Here is a 23,012-nt window from a genome sequence, read left to right as displayed (position 1 = left end):
TTTGATGGGAGGAATGGCTTTAGTTCCGTTACAGTAGCAGGACTCCCCTTTGGCCAAGAACTTGTGCGGGCTCCAAAAACTATTTCCTCTTCATGTTACCCCGTGACTCTTTAATATATGATACTTAACCAGTCCTTGGAACAGGAAAAAACCTTTGTCTCTCCATTCTGCAAGACGCGTGCTCAACACTGGACTTCAGATGAGTGCTCCCTACAGTATCATCCCCTTCCCATCCTGGGAGTCATGAATTCCTTTTGGCGCAGTGGTCATTCAGGAGAAGTAGAAGGTGTCCTTGTTCCAGGCTGGCCTATACTTTTGTGCTCAGTGCTTAGCTCACTGTTGTGGGAATTAGGACAGAGAGGGTGCAGACTTTCCAGCCTGAGGGGGATCTGGAGTCCAGCTGTCCAACGTCTTGGCACACAACTGCAGCTTCTTCAGTGCCAGATGTACCACCCCAAGCCAGGCACCTGGGCTCTGAGAAGGAGCAGGATTTCAGAGACAACCCTCTGATTCCTGTTGCTTAGGACTAGGCCCCTGCACCCTTTATGCCCACGTGTCCTGGTTCACTGTTAAGAGGCATGCAAGCCTCCCCTTTCTATGCAGACTAAACCTTGCTACCTTGCCCCGTCTCTTTGGATCAGTCTCCTGGACTAGGGCAATATTTTTCATGTTTGCAGAAGACAGAAGAGCAACATCTCGGAAGATGATCATGACCTGGCCCTGAGCTACTTTGGAAACATTTTACCCACGGTCTGCGAGTAGTGGACTGTCTCCACCAGGCTGTATGGCCCAGGCATCTATTGCAGTTCATGTGCTCAAATTCACTCTTTATGGTTTTATTATAATACAAGAGGCCTGAAATAATTTCCAGAAACTCATTACATGTGACCGAGTCATTTATTGGCATTCTTGTTGAACAGGCAGCCTTTTGTATCTAGGACTAAATACAGACAGTCAAAAAGACTGAGGGTGAATCTATTCAGTCTTTGCGGGTTAAACTGCAGAGATTAAACTGATAAACAACTGGACACAGGTGACCAAATTAGATGACCAGATTTAAAGGTTCATCTGGAAACAATAAATTAGGGCCAAATAGTGTGCAACCTCTCTCAGACAGAAAGCTGAGTTATTTTGAAGGCTGCATCCTGCTTCCCAGAGTTCAGACAGAAAGAGAAGATCAGCTACCGCTGCAACAGTATCTCTCCCTTCCAGGGGCTTAAGCAAAAGCCAGGGTGGGGATGGGAATGACGTTGGAGGAGAGAGTCTCTCTGTAGCTGTTGGCATAGCAAGTGACTAGAAAACTTCATACACCTGATGGTTTATCCTATTACCTCTACATGAGAGCATGCCTCTTCAAACCGTGGCAATGTAGATATGTTTGAGGAGTAATGCCAGGACATGAGAGAAGGCATAAGATAGGGTTTTATATGCTAAAAGCCCCAGGGAGCCACAATATTGGGCTTGCTGTGGGAAACATTTCCAGCCACCATTTGTGAGAAGAGAGGCATCAGCTTGCCCTCCTGATTTACTTGCACCTTCCTCAGCTTAAAACACATGGAAACAAGAAGACCTAATGGAGTCAAAAAGATCTCAAATTTAGGAGATGACTTCCCTGGTTATAATAACCCAATATAAAGACAATAAGCTATAAGCAATATAAAGGCAAAAGACAATAATGTAATAGAACAGGGGCCAGCAACATATTCAGATTCAGCCTGCAGTACCACTGGACGTGGAGAGCTTTGCCTGTGCCTGCATGTGTGCCCATGTCAGGGCCAGACAGCGAGGGGTTGTGCCTGGGCTGGGCAGTTTCCAGCTGTGCCCGTGCCTCTGCTGCTTTTTGCCACCACCCTCTCTCAAATGTAGCACGGGACAAAGCTTCCAGCCGGTGGAGAGAAGCAGTGGCAATGGCACTGGCATGGGCACAGCTACCAGCTGCCTGGCCCTGGCATGGACACAGGAAAAACTCCCCATTACCAACGTACTGCCTGAGGCACTTGGCTCAGAGCAGAGCTGTGTTGTTTTAGCCCGCAGCGTGTTAAAAGTTGCCGACCACTATACTAGGATATTTTTTTTTTTGGATGCAGTTGCATGAAGAATCCTCTCATTTCAAATTTGCAAAACTTCAAAAAAAAACTTGAGAAATATTATCTTTTATCCTCACTACAACAATGCTGTAGGTCTCCCTGTACCTTTAATGTACCTAAGGGGAGGTATATTGGCCATAAAAGAGAATGCTGTTGGTTTCATTGTGTTTGATAAGGAAGAGGAAGGGGTGGTCAGCCTTAACCTCATAAGGAATCTCAACACTTGTAGTTCCTATTGCAACCCCTGTAGCAGCAGCTGCTTCAGTACCCTCTTCATTAACATCCACATAAGATTTATGGATGGCTGCGGACATGAACACATCACGATTTCTTGATATTCCTGATAAATCAGCCTTTGAAGAGTCAAACAGGTCCAGCATTCCCATAGCTGCCAGAATTGTGCCAAGGCCATAGCTTTTCTCCATCTTGAATTGGGGCAGGTACACACTCACACTTTGTTCTTGCATCTTAGCCAAGCTGGTCCATTCCTGTAAATTCTTATAGGTGAGGGCACTTTCAAGCTACAGGAGCAAAAACAGAAGAATAGAAAACTTAGGGTGAAAAGACAGAGACTAAAGAGCTGGATTTGTGCACATGGAGCAAAATCTGGTTTTCACTTTCATGTTCAGCATGCTTATTATATTTAACTACAAAAAACAAATGCATCACAAGAACACAGTTCACTAATAGAGTCAACTGAAGAATGGAAGGAAGGAACTTTTCCAAATATATTTTAATCTTCACCTGTGTCTTTTGAGATAAAAATATAAAATTTTAATTGAAATGTGGGAAATATATAATCAGCACAGTTGTTTCTTTACCCTTCCCCCCCATTAATTTTTTTTTTTAGATTACCATTAAAATGTCATATTTTCAGGATTTTTTGTTGAAATTCTTTAAAAAAAATCATTCATTAACAACTTGCTATCTATATTTTGTCTAAAGAAATGAAAAAAATGTCCTTTGGTCTAATAATGGCCATCATTCAACATCCACAGTAAAGGGGAGAAAAGATAAATAAATTCTAATATTGTCTGTAATCTTCTGCCTGTGCTGCCCAGATAACTGAAGATAAGCAAAGATTTCAGTGCACTCACGTGCAGCATATATAAGGGCTATATATATGCAAGCTCAGAGACCAGAGGCTTTACCTGTTCCAGGCCAGTGGAGTTATCCCTGATGTCCTTTGGTAGAAGAATGAACATACTCATTTCTTTTTCTTTACCATAGGGGAGCTCAAGCACTTGAATCTCAGGTTCCTCTATGATGGCCAAATTGTATTTGTTTTTCTGAAACATCATCTGCACATTCTTGGTCTGATTCTGTAATGTGAAGAACAGACAATAAGAGAAGCAGAAAGCACAGGCATTCCCCTATCCAGAATCTGTGTACTGGAAAATCACACAGTCAAACTGGGTCTAGGATCTCTTTCTGACCCAGGATGGGATTCTCCAAGGGTAGCCAGCCCCCATTGCACGTTGTCTTCCTACCTTTCAGCCACTTTCACAAAGTTAATAATAATTTTCCTTTCATTTTAGAGAAGGCAAAATCAACATTCTTCCTGACCCATGGGTTTGGATAGAATTTCCCTCAATACTACCATGCATTTTTTTTTGACATTTCAGTGAAGAAACTTATCTTAAAGAACACCACAGAAAAGCATCCATTTTTTAAGGAGAAGAATTGGGTGAAACACCCTGGGTACATTTATGTTCCTCATTTTGGAACTCAATATTAAGAAGGCCAGAATAGTGCTATGCCAGAATCCTGTTTTCATAGATTTGGATTTGTTCAGGCTCAATAACAGAATACAAACACAACTTCTTATCAGGTGTGTTGTGTGTTCAGCTCACACGACCTTTTCCCCTTACCAGGCTTTTGTATCTAAATAGAAGCCCAAGTTGCCCAGATCCCCATAATTAAATAAGTCAGTTATCTTCCACCGGAAACCCCTTGAAGATACTTCATTGTGGAGGGATGAATGTCAGAGCAACCCCTAAGTAACTATGGTAGCAGAATCTCTGTAGAGTTAGATAAAAGGCTTGACAAACAGAAAGGAAAAGCTCTCAACCCCTTTTGGTAGAATAAAAGAGAGGGTTAGGTTTCCTTCATTTTAGTCCTTGCCTGTACAGTACCATGTTTAACCTGAAAGGTGTTTCCTTGGTGTCTTCTTTCTTAAACTGCACAGTCCACATTCCTTTGAAGTAGATAGCATTGACCAGCACCAGGATAGCATTTTGACTGAGAGTGCCCTCTGCAAACAACTCTTTGATTTTACCTTTAAAAATAATAATTTCAGCTGCATTAACATACTTTGTTCAGATAGTCCACTAGACTTGATTTATAATAATTCAGAGTTCAGTGATGACAAGAATGATCTTGAAATGAAACTGATGCATCAACAGTAAACTATTGTAGAGCCGCAAGCCAGAAGACCTCAGAGGCCATGTCTACAGGTCTGTTCTGCCAAGCTCAAGACCATTGTCAGGAAGGAAACCTGCCCACTCCCCTGGGCAAGCCTAATCATTAGACAGATCAATAAGTTACAGTGGTCTTGAGTGCATGCCCCGGCACCAGTCTTAGGCTCTCCTGGGGCAGAATAGGTGGCTTAGAAAGGTCAGGAGCGCAAAGCTCAATGCCACTCTCCTAAGAAAGAGAGCCTGAGAGTAGCACTGAGGTGTGCACTCATGATCCCTCTAGGCCACCTATTTTGCCTAGCTTTCAGACTTTGATAGTGGGCTGATCAGCGGGTGGGTGTACTTGTAACTCAGTAACAGTTCCTGGTTCTGTTGGGAAGCAGGATAGACATAATCAAAGAAGTTTTGAACCTGCATTTAATTTTTCAGTGTTAACAAGTAAAGGACCTTGTTTTGGAAAATCTGCAAAGACTGTGAGGCTTAGCAAGGCTGGAAAAACTTTATCTTTGGCTATCATATTACTAATTAGTTCTCATATGTATTAATAGAAACATCCACTATTTTTCCTGTACTTACCATTGGTCTGTTTTTCCACCCAGGTGTTAATCTTTTCTCTGGTTTCTTCTAGAGCACTCCTAAAGTCAACAGTTTCCAGCTCAGCATGGTACAGTGTCTCTATGCACTTCAAGTATTGCTGGAAAGAAGGAAAGACAGATGTGTCTTACTACGGTAACTGGGCCTATAACTTCCCATGAGCAAGACCCTTCCCTATTGCACCAGAGCAAGAATGGAATATGGGTAGAGTGTGAGACTAAAATCTGAGGCTGTGCCAGTGCAAACACCCATGTCTTGCACAGACTATTTTAAAAGAAAATCTATTTTCAAATGCAGTTTAAAGTTGCTCTATTTTCCAGTGCAATCTGCAGTGATTTGCAGTATTTGGAAAACACTGCAAATTCTTTCTTTGTCTACAATTATGTTAGCAGTTGTTTGAAGTTTCAAGATGCAACTTGGAATGACTCCTTGACAGGAAAATTTGGCAAAGTCCAAAACAGGAGCCTCTCTTTATGCCCTAAACCAGGGACTGTCAGCCGGGGGGACGTGTACCCCCTGGGATATTTGAGACAGCCCTTGGGGATACTCACAGGCAGGCAGGGATGGAGCACCACCACACAGCATCTTACGCTGCTGCGCAGGCGCCACCCACCTGGCTGGATGCAGGGGGTGGGAGAAGCTTGCACGTGGTGGCTGCCACCGCTCCACATCCAGCTGCTCGCCACCTTCCCCCAACACCTTGTCGTTCGGCCATGTGCCACCCTCCACCCCTCCGCTTAGTGTCTGGCTGCTCACCACAGCCCTGTCGCCATCCTCCCCCCCCAGCTGCACATCCGGCCATGCAAACACCAGCCCCCGGCGTCCCGCCACATGCCAACCCACTCCCCTGCTTGGTAGCCGGGCTACACTGCACTGTGTCTGGCTACCGGGGGGTACAATGATGCAAAAAGGTAGAAAGGCCCTGCCCTAAATCCGTTGTTACACATCTGTCACTTTTAGGTTCATTCAAGAATTCATTTAGGTTTTTGGTTCATTCAAGAATGAATTCTAAGGGGAGACTTTCAAAGATGCAAATTCACGTTAGGTGTCCAGCTTTCAGAGGGAGCAGAGCACCTAAGTGTGCCTTCTGCTTTTGACAATTTCACCCTTCATGTGTGTTTTGTGAAAGTAAATTTAGGCTGCTGGGTTTGGTTTTTGTTCATTTGTTTGTTTGTTTTTGAGCTTGTACTACAATGAAAAAGAGAATATGGAGATGATTTTTTAAAAATCTGTTTTCCTCATAATTTAATATGCATTACATTCTCTTTCATTCATGGTGTAGGCTTCACATAGGCTGTTCTGCATCAACCTTTTTGCATCATTGTACCCCCCCGGCCACCAAGCAGGGTGTGTGTGTGTGGGGAGGAACAAATGGCCAGATGCCAAGTGGGGGAGTGGGGTGTGTGCAGCTGGATGCCAAGCAAGGGGCAGGTAGTGCACAGCCGGATGCCGAGTTGGGGGGAGGGAGGGCGCTCAACTCCCAAGCCTCCCCATAATTTAAACCCTGGATGTGATTTCATAGATTTCATAGACATTAGGGCTGGAAGGGACCTCGGGAGATCGAGTCCAGCCCCCTGCCCAAAGGGCAGGAAGTCAGCTGGGGTCATAGGATCCCAGCAAGATCAGCATCCAATTTACTCTTGAAGGTGTTCAATGTAGGTGCTTGAACCACCTCCGCTGGCAGGCTGTTCCAGACCTTGGGGGCTCGGACAGTAAAGAAATTCTTCCTTATGTCCAGCCTGAAACGGTCTTGCAGGAGTTTGTGACCGTTCGACCTCGTCATCCCTTGGGGCACCAGTTAATCGTGTATCAAATAGTAACCCAGCCACATGTTCAGGCAATTACTGGCACAACAAGATTCCAGTCATAATTCCTGTGACTGAGACTGACAGCCACGTGATTGTCAGTCCCAGCTTCCCAGACTGCACAGGTTCACTGGGCAACTGGCTCTCTACTTGCAGGTGCAGGGGGAGTCCAGGATCATAATCCTGGGCTCCTTCTGGACTAGCCAGAATAATGATGTGATTGGAATCTAATTCCCAATCCCAATATAGTGTATCTTACCATGTCCACGTGCCATTAAGAGAACGTGCACCACGGGCCCAATATATACTGAAGGTATACTTGAAGGTGCTTTGACTCTTATGATAGCTATAGTGAACAGTGGTAGCTATTCCTATAGATGAATCTGTTTCTGTATTCCCATTCAAAGGCCCCATTTTAGTTCTTTATAGTTTTGTCAATGTTATTATCTTTTGGGGTGATCTTGTTCTCTTTGTGTCATGGTCCTTCTTTACCAGGTGTTCATGTTTCAGCAAAGTTTGGCTAGCTGCTTTTGAGTATTAAAGCAATGAAAGGAATATACCTTTGTGATTAAAAAAAAAAAAATCATATTTTTGATCCTTTTGAGCAAGATTGTGGCTTTACTGATTTGTGGTAGAAACCTAATTATTAGCAAACAGGTAATAGGTCCCAGACAGAAGGGTCAGACATGTGCCCTTCTCAGTTCATTGAAGATACAGTGAGATTTGCCAGAATTAAAAATATTTTCAAAGTGGGTTCTGCATCAAAAGTGTCCTGTTTCTAGCAGACAACAGTTTCTTTTTATTGATGATTTTCCAAAGGTCTGCTAGTTCTGCGTGTGCAACTTCAGTACACGTTGTGTGTTGTGGGAGTTCTCATTAAACACGCTCTGCGCGGAATGCAAGGTAGCCCTGACTGCAAGTTGTCCTGTGTGGAGTCCAACTGATTTCATAGGAGTGAAATAAAAATAAATATGGAAGATCTACCCCATTCACCTCTTGCAGGAATAATCCTACAAGAAGAATATTCTAGAATCAGTTCATAAAAGATTCCTCATAGGCTAAGCACAGATGTTTAGGAGGGTTAAGGGGGAGGTTAGCTTGTGTTAAAAGTGGCCACCCAGTCTAAATTAGTTTGCCCAGGCATGGACTTTTACACTTAAATTGACCTAACTAGAAATCTAAGTGCAAACTGTACAGAAGTTCGTCACACATAGATTGGTCTAAAAATGGCGGAACCCACTCTAAGATAGATCTGGACTAACTTACTCTCAAATCAGATTGATCTAGCTTAGACTGGTGAATCAAACTTCTGTACCGTTTCCAGTGCAGCTCCAGGGCTGAGATAGCCCAGCCACTGGCCCCAGTCTCAGAGCTGTGCTTTTTCTACCCATATCTATGGCATGGGGCTATTTTAGACTCCTGGCCCCTCACCACTGCCTCCCCCACCACAGATGAGCCAGCTTTCTCCGCCCTCCCACCCCAAACCCACCATTCTGCAAGCCACTCAGTGCCAGTTTTATCAGTGTTCGCTGATGCCAGGAGCTGAAGAAGTAAGTCCTAATGTGGGGCAGGGTGGAAATGTAGATTTACTTGGAGGGCAGGGGGACTAAAAATAGACCCTGGTTCCTCCCAGCCCCCTCCATGACCCTGTGAGCCACCCTGCCAAACCTCCCAGACCCCACCAAGCCCCGCCATAGACTCCACTGATCCTCCAAACACCCCCATAGATCTCACTTGCCCCCCAATCTCTTCATGAACACTGCCTGTAACCCCAACCCACCCTAGCTGTTCCTGCCTGCTTCCTTAATCCCTCCTGCAAATCCCACTTGCCCCGCCAATCCTGCTTCCCCCCCAAATCCTTCCCCCCCACTAGCTCCTCCCATCCTGACTTACCTTATATTTGGTGGCTATTTTAACCTCCCTGGACACCTGTACTTAGCCCCAAATGTGTACATTATGGCTAAGGTTACTGTTCTGACATTTCCTGAGCACTTAATTTTACAATCTTAGAATTCCTTATATTTTTTTATTAGGAATTATTTATTAATATAGGTGTTTTCTGTACAAGGCCTCTTATTAAAAGTGAAGTTCATATAAGAACTGGGAAGCTGAGTATGTCATAAAATATAATAGCAACATATCTCCACCACCCCTACAATATCTACACCCCACACCAGAACCATCACCATTGCTGGATCCTACACCTGTACCTCTAGAAATGTAATACATCTCATCCAGTGCACCAAATGCTCTGATGGAAAATATGTAGGAGAGACCAAATAACAACTGTGCACCAGAATGAATGCACACTGGAAATCTATCAAAGACAAGGATACCCAAGTACCGGTGAGGGCACATTTCTCACAGGACAATCACTCCCTCTCCAATCTCTTAATTCTAATCCTCAAAAGGAAATTTACAACACACCTTCTGTAGACGAGCCTACAAACTTCACTTCATTAACCTACTAGATACTAAAAATCATGGACTCAATACAGACATTGGCTTTATGACACATTACAACCTGCCTGACATATGATTTACATGATGCCTGCCTGACCTAACCTCTTACCCTCTCTTTTTCCCCCCAACCTTTTCTCCCCTCCCCCTATTTTCTGCCCTTTTTCTTCCTGGTTCTCTATCATTTCCTTTTTATTGCTAGCCTCTTTTTTTTACCTTGTTTATTACCTCTGTAGTGTTTTCCCTTTGGCCCTTTCTGTCCCCTGTTCTCTCCCCCCGCTTACCTTTTCTTTTCCTACTAATACTCCAGTGGCAATGCGTAGGGGGTGCACATGCACCCCCTGAGAGCGCCGGTGCACCCCCTGATGTCCACACTTGCTGCTTAGACTATGGGTAGGGGGGACAAATGGGAACATTGATGTCCCCCGCCCCCGGCAAGTGCTGGCTGATCACTACACTCACTGAAGCCACTTTCATGAGTGGCTGCGGCCACTCTGGGAGCAGCTGCAGTGATCAGCTGGCGCTTGCTCCCAGAAGCAACCACAGCCATTCCTGGAAGTGGCTGCAGGGAGCACAGTAATCAGCTGTTGCTGGATCACCCGGAGGGACCCCCCACCTCCAGTCACTGGGACTGGTTGCAGGGTGTGCACATTGCCCCCACAACTAAGGTGGCACCAGTTGCCCATGTTCTACCCTCTTATATTTTCACTAACATCCTGTCACACTTTTAGCTTCACCTGTTCCTGCTTTCCTGATCTCCAACTATTCCTTTTTCACAGACTGCCTCTTTTTTACCTTATATTTTATTTCTGTTGTCTCCCTCCTGCTTTTTCCACCCCCTGCTCTTCCCCCTCCCCTCCCTGTTTTTTCTTTTGTTTTGCTTATCTCTACCTAGTTACATTCTCACTGACATCCCTCCACACTTTTAGGTTCTCTCATTCCTTGGAATCTCAGACCAGCAGAGACTCCCTGTGCCTGAAGAAGTGCGACTATGCCCAAAAGCTTCCTAAGAACTTTTTTCCAACTATTCAGTTGGTCTAATGAAAGATATCACATCTACGCAAAGAACCTTGCCAAATAATATATGTTTATGTACATACGTATGTACAGGTTTTTTTTAAAAGCAAAAGATGATTTTTAATTAAACATTTTTTAAAATATTTGAGTCTGGTAACTATGCCAACGTAAAATAATCTAAAACACAAGTTTTACTTTTAAATAATTTATGCCTGTGTTACTTTTATATTGTTTCATGAGCTGTTAATGATAGTAATGCCTATGCTACGGTATGAGAATAAAGTAGCTGATAATTGTCAACCGGACATATCAGTACTAGTAGTGCAAATTCTAAAGGACAAATGTAATAGTATGAAATAGTATCTTATAAACAATAATACACAAAATTGGAATAAACATGACATTTACAAATTCCAAAATATACCTATGAAAACCAGCTTTTTTAGTATTTTTATGCTGTGGTAATATAAAAAATAACTGCTGTTCATTCAGAACTGGAATGAAAGCTAAATTAAAAATACTGATACTTCCTGCAAAAACAGGGAAATCTGAAGTTTAATCAGTTCCGCTAGCCATTGTGAACAAGCATCTATCAACACTCTTGCTTTTTTTTCCTCCCAATCACTATATGGGAGAGCAGAAACAAAATTTGACTACTGTATAGGACATCTTTATGGAAAATGACCTCACTGTGCCATCTTGGACACATTGCATTATGTTCCAGGGTACACAGTAATTGTGCTAAATTCACTATTTCAGTTTACCTCAAGGAAGTTAAAATCCTTTGCTCCATACAGCCTGTTGGCAATGCTTAGAGAATAATCGGCAGTGGGCTTGTTGATTGCTGATAAGAGTGCCTCAAATTGTGAGTGGACTCCTCCAGCTTCTTCACACTGCAAGTAACAAAATAATTGTATCTTTAGCCTTTCAACCATGAAGCTGTATCTGATGTAGGATAGTGACCTCCCCACCAATATATACTCGTGACACTCCAAAGTCAAATGTAATAGACTAGGGTATTTATTTTAGGCCTCAACACAAGGGCCTTTACTTTAGCCATCATGCAAAGAACAATTTTCTTTTGTTAAACTGTTCAGTGCCTGGATTCTTCTCTTTCTGTGGTTCTCCCTCTTAGCAATTAGAGGTACAGAAGAAGGAAATAGCTTTGGCTTACTGGAACCTGAAACATTTTCACCCCTGCCTTCCAAAAAAAAGGACTGTCCTCATTCACAGTCTCTTTCATTTTCAGGTTGCCATGGTCCAGCTCAACACTTGCAAGCATTGACAGAGAGGGTTATTTGTTAAAGAAATATGCCACTCATATAATAAAAATGGGATGAGAGGTTGGGAAGACAGAATGCTCAGATCTATGCCGTTCTCTGGGGAAGTGCTGATACAAAGAGAAAAGGCCAAACCTGATGTACCCGCTGCCTTACCTCATTCCTTGTACTTCCTCCAGAAGAACTCGAGACTTCATCAAAATGAAGCACCTGAAACAAAAATGCTGGGTGATTGCCGCTATAACTGTCATCACAACAGAATTTTGAGGCTGGAATGGAGTGTCCCCCGGCACACTGTAAAACCCTTTAGACACGCCAGGTAGGGAAGCTTATGTACTTCATTTCATTGGTGATGCATTTGAATGGACACCAGAGTTTCCTAAAGAGATCTTGTTTGTGGCCAAGGCCTGACACACCTTGCTTAGCCAGGAGGGAAGGATGCCCTGGAGGGAGCCCATCAGTAACAACTCAGCCAATTCTGCCATGCAGCAAGCTTCCAGCGGTGGAGGCAACCCATGCAGAGCCTAGCACCACTGCTAAAGATAGCGAGTTTACTGTGTAGACGTAGTCTGAAAGGCATATGTTCCTTCCTGAGGGCCCCCTTAATTTGCTAGATTATTGTTTCCTACATGTGGGAAACATGGGCTCAAAAGCTTCAAATGTAGGCTTATAAATCTGGGCATTATTATTCAAATCCTGTGCCTTGTTAACAACATTTTTGGAGTCCCCTCTTTTCTGACGCTGCACTGACAGGAAGTGTTGACAGTAGCAGAGTGTGGAAAGCCTACCTTTTCCATCTGTTTGGCTGTGTCTCCTCTAGCACCCAGGACGACCATGCTCATGGCCGAAGAGATGCTCAGAGGGGAGAAAAAGATGTTTTCATTTGTTTTTGATTTCCGGAGCTCTTTGAAAAAGTCAAAGCAGAATTCAGCATTTGCTTCGCTGAGTGAGGCCATGGTGAAGACGGTGAAGCCTGGGACAAGACAATTAAAGTGTGAGACTCATGATTGTTTCCTAGTTCATGCCTTTTCCTTTTCAGACAGAAGGAGCCTCTTCTCCCCTCTCACTGATGAAATGCTAACTGGCAGCTTTCTGTGACCTGAGGACGAGCACATGGTGCCTGGAAGTGTGTCCAACAACTCACGCAACTATACAATTAGTCCAATAGAAGATATCACGAAAAACTTCTCTCTCATAAAGCTCATTTTTTTCATAAACTGAAAATTATATCCTCCCCATGGTCAACCCCCTGAATGCAGATGTGAATCAGTTCTCAGTAACAAGTTTTCTGCAGTTCACTGTGTGTTCAGATTAATCAATCGCAGTAGTTTTCTTAGTTGCTTTCCACAAGTTGCGCCATATAATAGCCCTTGTTCAATCCCCATTTACTTTTATTGCTTGGATTTTCTAGCCCCAAAGCCTGTGGGATCCTTATGGTATACTAATTAAAATCTGAATGAAGTGATCCAAAGGTTTACATATGTCAAGACTGTGAATCTGTATATTGACACAATCCATTTTACATTCAATGCTGAGGGTCATTACCTTCCCTTTATGTCTCAATGACATACCAAATTCTCTGCAAATAATGACACCAATGGAATTAATATCAGTGAAGAATGTCATCTTCCTTTCCTTAATGAATAGACTCTCTTAAGGAATGCATGTATCTTAGTCCTCTCCTTGCAGATACTGCACACATAACATTCTTAATGAAGAAGATGGGGCAGAGTGGCATGTTGTAGGCTAACTCAACTCAGTAAGGAATTTTTTTGCCTAACACATACATAAATAAGCTCTCTAAAAATGGGGACAAATCCTGACTTGGTGAAAACACACCATCTTGGTGCACTTCACACTGAGAATAATGAGCAAATTGACTATGTTAATTATCTTTAGGAAAACAGCTATTACATAGGATATTCTTTTGCCAGGGAAACAGCAAGCACTGCTATATGTTTTGTCTGGAGATAGATTAATTCCCTCTTTTCTTTTGCTCATTAACTGCTGTTTGGAAACTCACTGAGAAAGGTCTGTGTCTTTTCTTTAGTGCAGTATGTGCCTTGTACCACTAAATGCAGGCATCACTTAACTCTTTTAATAGGAAGAATCCAAGCCATCTTTTTCCTCATGTCCACTGCCCCATTCTCAGTTTATCTGCAACCAGTGATATTTTAACTAATTTGAAGCTAATGTGCTAATGTCGAGCAACTTTAGGCACCAAATGTAGGCACAGATTAGACTAAACCAAGAGTCGCTGCTTAAGTAGTACCTATTCCAGGGCACCTTTAACAGGCATTGTCAAAAAGGCACCACATGTCCCTTCATACGTCCTTACTATTGAAGGGATAGTTACTTACTCCTGGTCCTTATCAGCAGTAAACTTCTACCAATCATATTGGCTCAGCAATTCTGTCTATCAGTTATACAATCAGTGGAGCCAATGCTTTTCCCATTCCCTGGTGTTTGCAACTCCCCTCCTTCCAGGAGAACACTCAGAAAGCAAGTAGCTTTGCTTACACCTGTGCACATGGATCAAGATTCAGGTGTCCCCTTGAGAGGCAGGAAGGTAAGTCCTCATTCAATTAATCTTCTGCATAATATCAAAGAGCTTTTTTATATTGAATACAAGAGCACCACCAGTGCAGGTACTTAGATAAAAACTTATTCCTGCCAGTATGCTCACAGTTCTGTTTTCCACAAAGATACTTGCATGGAAAATCTGCCAGTCAAATGCCTTGAAATAAATGGAGCTGGGAATACCTGCAGAAAAGCTGCTCATTTTATTCACAAGAATATTCAGGAATGGTTTCTGCTGTATACCCTGCACTGTACTTGCAAATGGTTTTGGATTTTCTTCTGTCTGACCCTTAAAATATTGTCTCTAGAACTGGCAGAATGAGCAAACTACGGCATGAATAATACTGCCTTGCATCCACCTAAAGCTTTCAGGCAAATATGTTCCTATCCAGCAGTATCTATGCTCTTGAATTCCCCACAAGAAACAACTCCTTAGGTCAATACAATACAATGCGAAGGCATCAGGTAGTTCACTGCTAAGGTCATTGAAATGATACAAATAGTAAGAAGGACATTAAAGATAAAGCACTAGAAATATTTACCTTCTCCGTTTGGATGTGGTGCTAAAGGCTGGTTGGGAAGTTTAGTGTGGTATCCGGTGGAGTACTGAAATTTAAAGCCATGGCCACTCCCAATTGTACAATTTTCATCCACAATGATTCATCATCTTCTCTATTGCAGGTAATTAATATAATTATTGTCAATTCAGGCCAGTGACACACAAATGAAATCTCAGCCAACTTTTCATGTCTGCTAGGAAAGGAAAGGAGATGCAATCAAATATTCATTTCCAACTGAAAAAAGCAAATCTCTATCTACTGTTTTTACATCCAGGATCAAGTTACTAGAAGTAAAGGAGCCTACAGATTTTTTCCTTGAGAATAAATCCTTCAAAATATTATGCCTATTAAGTACCTGAGTAATCTGATTGCAAACATAAATAAATAGTGGCATAATTTATACCTAAGCTAGTTCTCAATTGTATCAGAACATACCTTTCTAAGAAGACAAGGGAGAGAAGGAAGCATGCAAAACAAGAAAATGGTATTGGGAAATCATAACATTAAGTAAGGGATTTGTGGTCCAAATGTGGCAACTACCTTTCATAACACTTAGCCGCGTGTCATCAAGAACTTCTGTACACATGTTTCTGCTGAAGATGTAGAAATCCTGTGGTTCAGAGGCCCCGCTGTGGTGCAAAGAGCCATAGTATAGTTCTGCCACAACTTCACAAACCTGTTTGTTTTTATAAACCTAAAACACTTTTCTGCTGTGATTATCACAAGCCCTGCTCATGGAGGTGTTTTTCAGAAGACATCCTTGTACTGACTTAGGCTGCCTCTGTACTGCATTGCCAAATTATTTTCAGTTACTCTCGACAAATATGGGAAAGAGAGAGCAGGAGAGAAGGTGAGCCTAAGAGCTGTACAAAATGGCTATGTTTCATTTCTGTTGTGGATTTGGCTGTTTTGGAGGGACAGTGATTTATTTTGGTGTTTCAGATCACTGTTCTGTTTAAATTTGGCTGCATCTGTTTCAGAGTTTCAACACTGATTTGGAGACTGGGATCAGCTGGGGAGAGGCAGACACAGCTGGGCAGCTACAGGTTCTCCTGCAGCTCCTCCAGCTGTGTCGACCTCTCCCTGGGCTGGGGGGCTGCAGGAGAAGCCCCCCTGGCTGCCTTGCCCATCCCCAGCCTCCCAGCACTTTAACCAAAAAAAAAAGCTCCGCACTCACTGGATGCAGCAGTGGTGATCAGGGCTTTTGTGGGCTCGTGGCAGAGCCCCGCCCATGCAGCATAGGACACTGAGGAGCAGGAGAGATTGCTCCCCCCACCCCTGCCTGTCATCTGCATGGCCCCATGGCATGGGTGCAGTGAAGCTCAGCAGGGTGCTGCGCGCTGCCTGGGAGCTGGGGCCACTGGGACTGAGTGGTGCCAGGCTCTGGCTGACAGATGGAGCCGCCCCAGCTCCCAGAAAGCATATGACAGCTGCTGCCCAGGTGCCAAGTGTGGGGGGAGGTGATCCCTACTGCCCCCCACTGCATGCAGGAAGGCTCTGCCATGAGCCCCCCAAGGCCCTGATCACTGCTGTCGCATTCAGTGAGTGCGGGGCTTTTTTTTTTTTTTAAGTGCTGGGAGGCTGGGGCCAGGTGGGGGATGGAGCCAGACAGGGCAGCCATGGAGGCTTCTCCCATGGCTCCCTCCACCCAGGGAGAGGCAGGCACAACCAGAGGAGCCATGGGAAAACCTGCAGCCGCCTGGCTGTGCCTGCCTCTTCCTGGCTGAACCGAATCTCCTAATCAAAGCTGAAGTAGTGTCAAAACACCAAAACAGATTCAGCCAAATCAAAATGGAGCAGTGATCCAAAACATCAAAGTGAATCACTGTCCCTCCAAAATGGCCAAATCTGAAATGGAAACTAAACATTAGCCATTTTGCACAGTCCTGTTTCACAGGTAGAGATACTGGGCCTGACCCACAGGACAAAAATCAAGGGTACAACACAGTTGCAGGAAAGCACGACTGTGTCAGGTTGGATCCCCTGAACTACTATGGTGTTGTACAGTCTAATCAATGAGGCTTACCCTCCCTCCTTGAGATATCAGTAGACAATGATCAGACTTGCAGACTCCTCTAAACTTAATCAGTGTGTTTTGTGACTGGGAGATGCTGGACTGGTTTTGTCCCACTTCTTGAATTATTGCATCTTTCAGGTACCCAGATAAATAACCATCTTCTCCTCACATATGTTAAGAGCCCCTGCCTCTACTGCATACTGATGCAAATTGGTTGAAGCTCTATTGACTTTCTTGGACCTATGCTGATTTACAATAACTGAGAATCCAGCTTTAGGCCTCTGCTAAAGGGTCAGTGCCCCTTAACTTTAGCTCTCATAACTTTCACTCATAGAGTCATCCTTGCGGGTTTGATCTACCTACCCCTTTTAAATCTGAATGTTCTGAGTTTTGCACACTGTGAAATCAGAAATGGACATAAAACTGATAAAGCGCTCACAAGATGCTTACATGTCATTGCAAAGCAACATGTTTAGGGAAATTGATTTCAGCAGCTGAGCAAGAAAATTTATGATGTCTGTTTGTTGTGCCAGTGCATTTAAGTTTGTTAGCTCTTGAACTTGGAGAGAAGGAAGAGGTGCAGAATGTTCTAGTTTATTCTTTACCTTGGATAAACTGAACTTATGGAGAACTGGCTTGTGCGTGCTCCACATGAGGATGCTGGTAGGAATTACACTTGTTGTTGCATTACATGCAACTTGAATGACAAAATGTGAATGGCCACATGGTACACTGTGGTGCATTATAAACTGACGCATTTGTAACAAAAGAGATGGACTGGAATGGACACCCAAGGGAGGTGGTACTCTCTCCTACCTTGGGGGTCTTCAAAAGGAGGCTGTACAGATATTTGGCTGGGGTGTTATGACCCTGGCACTCATTCCTGCCCGGGGCAGGGGGTCAGACCTGATGGTCTGTTTAGGTCCCTTTCAACTCTAAGCACCATGATACTATGATAAGATGACTCCACTACAAAGAAGTCGCTCAAATAAATTGTTGACTGAAATGACAAGTTCATTGTAGCTCAGAACTGTTCTGTGACGCATTTAACATTTGCACCTGTCTATCCAACCCCTAATATCCCACAGTGCTTTGCTTTCCCTCTCCTATGAACAAGGGGAGAAGGGCCGACTGACTTTCTGACAGCCTGTCCATCGGGGTGCTGTCAGGGAGCCCTGTAAGGACTAGCTTTCAGATGGCTGCAGCAGTGGCAGGCCTGATTGGGCAGCAGAAACCACCTAATCAGCCCTTGCCAACTCTGGGCAACTTGCAAGTAGGCCTGTTCCTGTTGCTGCAGTGGCAACAGGGAGGGACAGCCTGGCAGGAGGATGGGGCTCTTTGTGAGCCAAGAACTGTAATGCATTGTGGGTGCCTGAACACTAGCAACACTTTCTAGTTCCCTGATCACAGGCAACCTCAGATCAGAAACCACCAAATTAGCCCTTGCGGGCAGCAACAGCTGATGAGGATGTAAGCCTGTGCTGCTCACCAACAGGATCCTCTGTAGGCAGGGTCAGGGGAGAGTTACAGAGCAGCCCCCTATCATCCTCTGGCTAGGGAGCAAGCTTTTGTGGCGCTTCGGTCAGGCTTGATCCAGAGGCTCTGTGCACATTGCGCACCCCAGAGCCATCTGCTTCTTGTAGTACTACAAACTATAAAAAGAGCATATGTCGGAAGCCTAAGCCTGCGTGTTTATAAGTTACTACTTTTGGACTCATCCCATGAACATGCTCATTGTTCAAAGGTGGATAAAAAGACAACCTGTTAAAAACAAGCAACTGGGAGATAAGAACAGTGGGGATCCCAGTGCTGTACACAGAAAATACTAGCATTTATTATGATCACCCATTTGTTCACTTAAGAACAACAAAGGGAAAGTATTTCAGGCTCCTTGCAGTTGGGGGCGCTAAGTGCTCTTTTGACTCAGGGCTTTAATAGAGTTGTTTCACCACCATTTATTAGTTTTTAATAGCATTGTGTTCTTCCTGGTTCTGTTGTGTGTGACTGTATACACCCATGCCTTGATTTCCTGTTTGGCTGATAGCTTCCCTGTCACTTCACTTTTGTTACAGCAACCAATATATGGCCCGAAGATTTTATTGCATGCTTTGGCTTTTCAACAAATAGCTTAATAGATACATTCCAGTTATACAAGTTAAGTGTCAGAAGTGAAATACCTCCATGTATTTTGCTAAAGACTCACTACTTCCAATATCTAGAGCTCAAACACAACTGGCTCATTAGTATTTTAAAATGGCACAAGAATCTTTAGAGATCCAGCAACTGAAAGAAGTCACACCATGACATTTAGAAGGTATCAGTCTTCCTGTTCATAACCTTTGGCAAACAAGTGGCTATCAAATTATAGCTGATTAATTCTTTAAAATCTATAAATGTAACTATTTTCCCCTTTTCTGAAGGCAGCTGACTGATTAGAACTTAAAAATATCATGAAAATTCAGGGTGTCAAGATTCCAGCTCACTGTTGATTCATAGGTGATGGCAAACAAGTGGACTCAAAATCAATTTATATCTTGTTCCAAGTATTTTATGATACACATATTACAATGGTGCTAAAGTTTTAAATGCAGTTGTCAGGTTCAAAGTACAAGATCTTCCCAACAAGCCTAACTCAGACCCTTTCCTGTAGGATTTTCTGTTCATAGAGTTGATGTCCATATCACAATTATAAAAGGGTCTGGATCACTAACTCTACCCGCTCCCACCCATGTTGGATACTGCCTTTCTCTACAAGCAGTCATAATTAGTTTAAGAGGACTTACTGGGCACATAAGCACTACCAGTGAGAGTGAGCTGGGCAGTAGGGCAATAGCTGGAACGACAGAAACCAAAGCCTGATACTTTGCTCCATTACAATGTATTCGTAACAATTTATATTGCTTGAAATCAGTACCTATATCCATAGATAGAAAGAGGGTTGTTTTGTTTGTTTTTTTATAATGAGTACTTATTCCTAATTAGAAGCCCCCGCTCTGAAAATAATTGAGATTTTTACGTCTTGGTATGATCAGCTCTGCTAGCCCTCTGGGGCTCAAGAAGGAAGAGGTTTGACGCAGAGGCAAGAGACACCTGGACTTCAGTAGCCTTCTAGGAAGACAACTTGGAGCAGACAAACGGGGGAAGTTTGTTGTGAGGCACTGAGAGTGGCTAGCTAAAGGAAGTGCTGAATACACAGGTACTATGGTCTTGTTGCTTAATCCTGAGGCAGGGCAGGTTCCCAAAATTGGTGGTAGGAGGTATGCACTTGGTTTTCCTGGGCTCCAAATGCTGGAATACTAAACTCTTGTTGAGTGACAATAACTGTGCAGTGGTAGACTTAAGATACAGCTAGCTAGAAAGATAAAAGGCAATGAAAAGACTCCTATAAATACAAGTAAGTTCAAGCTCAAGGAATGCATAGGTCCCTTACTGAATAGGGAGGTAGAAGTAGTAGTGGATAATGACGAGAAGGCTTAAGTAGCTAATGTATTTTTTGTACCTTAACCTTCACAAAACAGTCACACTTAACAGCATGAACCAGAGTAATGGGGAGATAATTAGTCCAGAGCAGAGAAAGAACAAGTGAAGGTTTATTTACTGTGTGGATGGCTTCGAATTGTTGGGGCATGATGAGAGTTATCCTGGAGTTTTTAAGGAAGTGGCTGAAGTAATTGTAACACCATTGGCTGCTACCTTTGAAAACTCATGGAGATTAGATGTGGTATCAGAAGAGCTGAGAAGGAAAATAGAGGGCTCCTCTCTGTTCTCAGATTTAGACAGACGGGTTTTGTGTTGTGGTTTTGGGGGTTTTTTCCCCCACCCTCCTTTTTCCTGTCTGACCTAAATCACCATTGCTTCAAATTAAGCCAATTGTGCTGACAACTGTCTAATCTGATTTATGGAGCCTGTGATTTATGTAACTGTTCAGATCATGCACATATTTGTTAGGAAATATATTCCTTGCACAACACTTCCACACTGACAGCTACCAAACTGCTGATGCAAGAAAAACTTGAAATACCTGAAACACTCTTCCAAAGCTACCTAACCTTTTGAGTTGTATCATATGTTGTACTGTGTTCGTATCTGGTGTAAAATAGTGCAGATCAAATTACTTCTCTGTAGTATTTACTGGATTTAGTGAAGACAGGCAGCACAAATTAGAAGAAATTTTACTGTCAAGCAGCAAGCAAATCTCTGCAGTCAGTTCATCTCTAACCTGTGACTGAGGGCCATCTCCCAATGCCTAACTTCTTCAGCTTCTAGGCCAGGGAAGCATCTCTAAATGATACCCTCTATCATTTATTACACCTTCCTTCTTGCAAATATATGTCCAGTGACTGCAAAAATTAAGTAACACAAAAATCTATTATCATCCATTCTACAGAGGAGAAGTTATTAGTACATCACTCTGAATGAGTCTTTACCAATCACTTCCCTATTTCACCTTTTCTGTGTTTGTTGCTTTTTCTTAAGCAAGTCTCTATGGCACCATCCACACATGCATAGATATGTGGTTCCTCAGGGACAACTAGCAGCAGTGTATCTTGTGCTGCCGCTACTTGTCCCCAGGGAATGCCTGTGCCATGCACCCTCTGACACATGGCAAGTTATCCTAGGTGGGGTAAGGGAGGCTGAGGCCAGCACTGGGCTGGCCCCAGCAGCCTTACCTGGGGACTTCCTGGGGCTGCAGCAGTGCTGATTCTGCCACTCAGAGCCTGGCCAGGAGCCAGAGAGTGGCTCTGGCCAGCCAGGCTTTGATTTTGAGTGGTGTGTGCTGACCCCACATGCGCCGCTCCACCTTTTTTTTTTTTCTCTCAAGGTCTTTGGATCCCTGGTATCTTGGAGCTGCTTTAATTAAAGTGGCCTCCAGCCTTGGAGCACATGTAAAGATGCCCTACAATGCCACAGATAATCCTATCTCCAATAAGAGACTCTGTCAAGCTCCTGAAAGCACAGTTCTAACTCAGTCTCTTTAGATCTGTATGTTACTGAACTATATTTCTGTTGTTTGTTTGCATATAAAAAGAAGAAAAATCTGTCTTTCATTCTCTTTTTGGCATGCAATACACCTCAGATTTGAACAGTATTACTCTTACTTTTTGAAGCAACTAAAACATGCAGTTAAAGCTGTAAACAGCCAGAGCTTCAGAAAGAGAAGATTTAACTTCATTATGTTGCTCTTCTTCCCTCAGTCCTTTCCCTGACCACCCTCCAATTCTCTCCTATATTGTCCGATGACAGAAGGCAGGTAAAAGTTCCACCACTTGCATGACTACTGCCCTTTTACTTAAACTATGGCTGTACAGGCAGATAGCTTACAGTTAGTTGCCTTTGTCCACATGGCTCTGTTGCTCCACTTACTCTGTTTCCAACTTCTTCCATTAGAATTTGAAACAATTTGATATTCCTTCTCATTCACCACTTCTGACCCCATGTAGTGGTCATTGAGTTCAATAGACAGTTGTGCATGAATGAGAAGAACTGAACTATTTTTATTGTGAAACAGTAGGCAACCTCTGCAGTTCCACTGTCTCCAACTCAGTGGGCGCATCTACATGTGACACTACGTCACCATAGCAATGCGTCGACAGGCACAAACTGTGATGCTGCAGCTATATCACCATAGCAATGCACTCCCTCACTGTAACACATTGCTATGGCAACGTGGCGGCTAAAAATAACCATACACTGCCAGCACAGTGCAGTACGGCCTGTTAATGCATCATCATTTATTACTTCCGAAAGGAAATACTAAATGATGGTGCAGTAACAACAGCGCTGTAGAGGCACATGTAGACGTGCCCAGGGGGTCTCAACCTTCTTAGACGTGGGGAAGATGAGAGCTTTTAATTTTCACTTGGTTTTTGACTACAGGATAACAGCAGAGCAATTTTTCTGTTGTAAAGAACTCAGAAAGACCACAATGCTCAGAATGCTCTCAAATCTATGACTTCCTATTTGAAATCTGTGGGAATCATGTGTGCACACCTAACAGTGCTACCTTATAGTACGTTATGGCACTGTTGAAAAAGTCTCAAGGCATCCCATGGTGCCATAGAACCTTTATTAAGTAGCATTGCTTTAATTAACCTCTGAATTAAATTCCTAATTTCTTCAGTCTTCAAAATTAGGGAGCATCTCAAAATTATAACTTCTATTAGTTATAATTATAACTTGTACAGTTCCTAGAAG

At 43.3% G+C, this 23,012-nt stretch overlaps 1 protein-coding gene across 1 annotated transcript; it reads right to left on the bottom strand.

Moving 5' to 3' along the window:
- Positions 1 to 846: 846 nt before the first annotated feature.
- On the bottom strand, positions 847 to 14,979 carry LOC149868866 (serpin B11-like). The gene is made up of 8 exons (XM_090039294.1): positions 14,783 to 14,979; positions 12,449 to 12,633; positions 11,817 to 11,870; positions 11,145 to 11,273; positions 5,081 to 5,198; positions 4,223 to 4,365; positions 3,239 to 3,409; positions 847 to 2,608 (listed from the first exon to the last, which is right to left on the bottom strand). The coding sequence occupies exons 2-8, from the start codon at positions 12,614 to 12,616 to the stop codon at positions 2,204 to 2,206; spliced, it is 1,188 nt and encodes a 395-aa protein (XP_089895420.1). The 5' UTR covers positions 12,617 to 12,633; positions 14,783 to 14,979; the 3' UTR covers positions 847 to 2,203.
- Between the last annotated feature and the right edge of the window lie 8,033 nt (positions 14,980 to 23,012).

The sequence above is a fragment of the Crocodylus siamensis genome, chromosome 3 (genome assembly GCF_052110815.1).
Source record: "Crocodylus siamensis isolate JL-2025a chromosome 3, ASM5211081v1, whole genome shotgun sequence".
Classification (NCBI taxonomy): Eukaryota; Metazoa; Chordata; order Crocodylia; family Crocodylidae; genus Crocodylus; species Crocodylus siamensis.
This window is presented reverse-complemented; position numbering and strand designations above follow the sequence as displayed.

Bases quoted from the DNA above. Each gene is read 5' to 3' on its own strand.
- LOC149868866 (XM_090039294.1), bottom strand. From the start codon at position 12,616: ATGGCCTCACTCAGCGAAGCAAATGCTGAATTCTGCTTTGACTTTTTC. The intron at 4,366-5,080 runs GTAAGTACAGGA...TTATTTTTAAAG, and splicing joins GGTGGAAAAACAGACCAATG to GTAAAATCAAAGAGTTGTTT. The intron at 2,609-3,238 runs GTAAAGCCTCTG...TTGCTCCTGTAG, and splicing joins ACTCCACTGGCCTGGAACAG to CTTGAAAGTGCCCTCACCTA.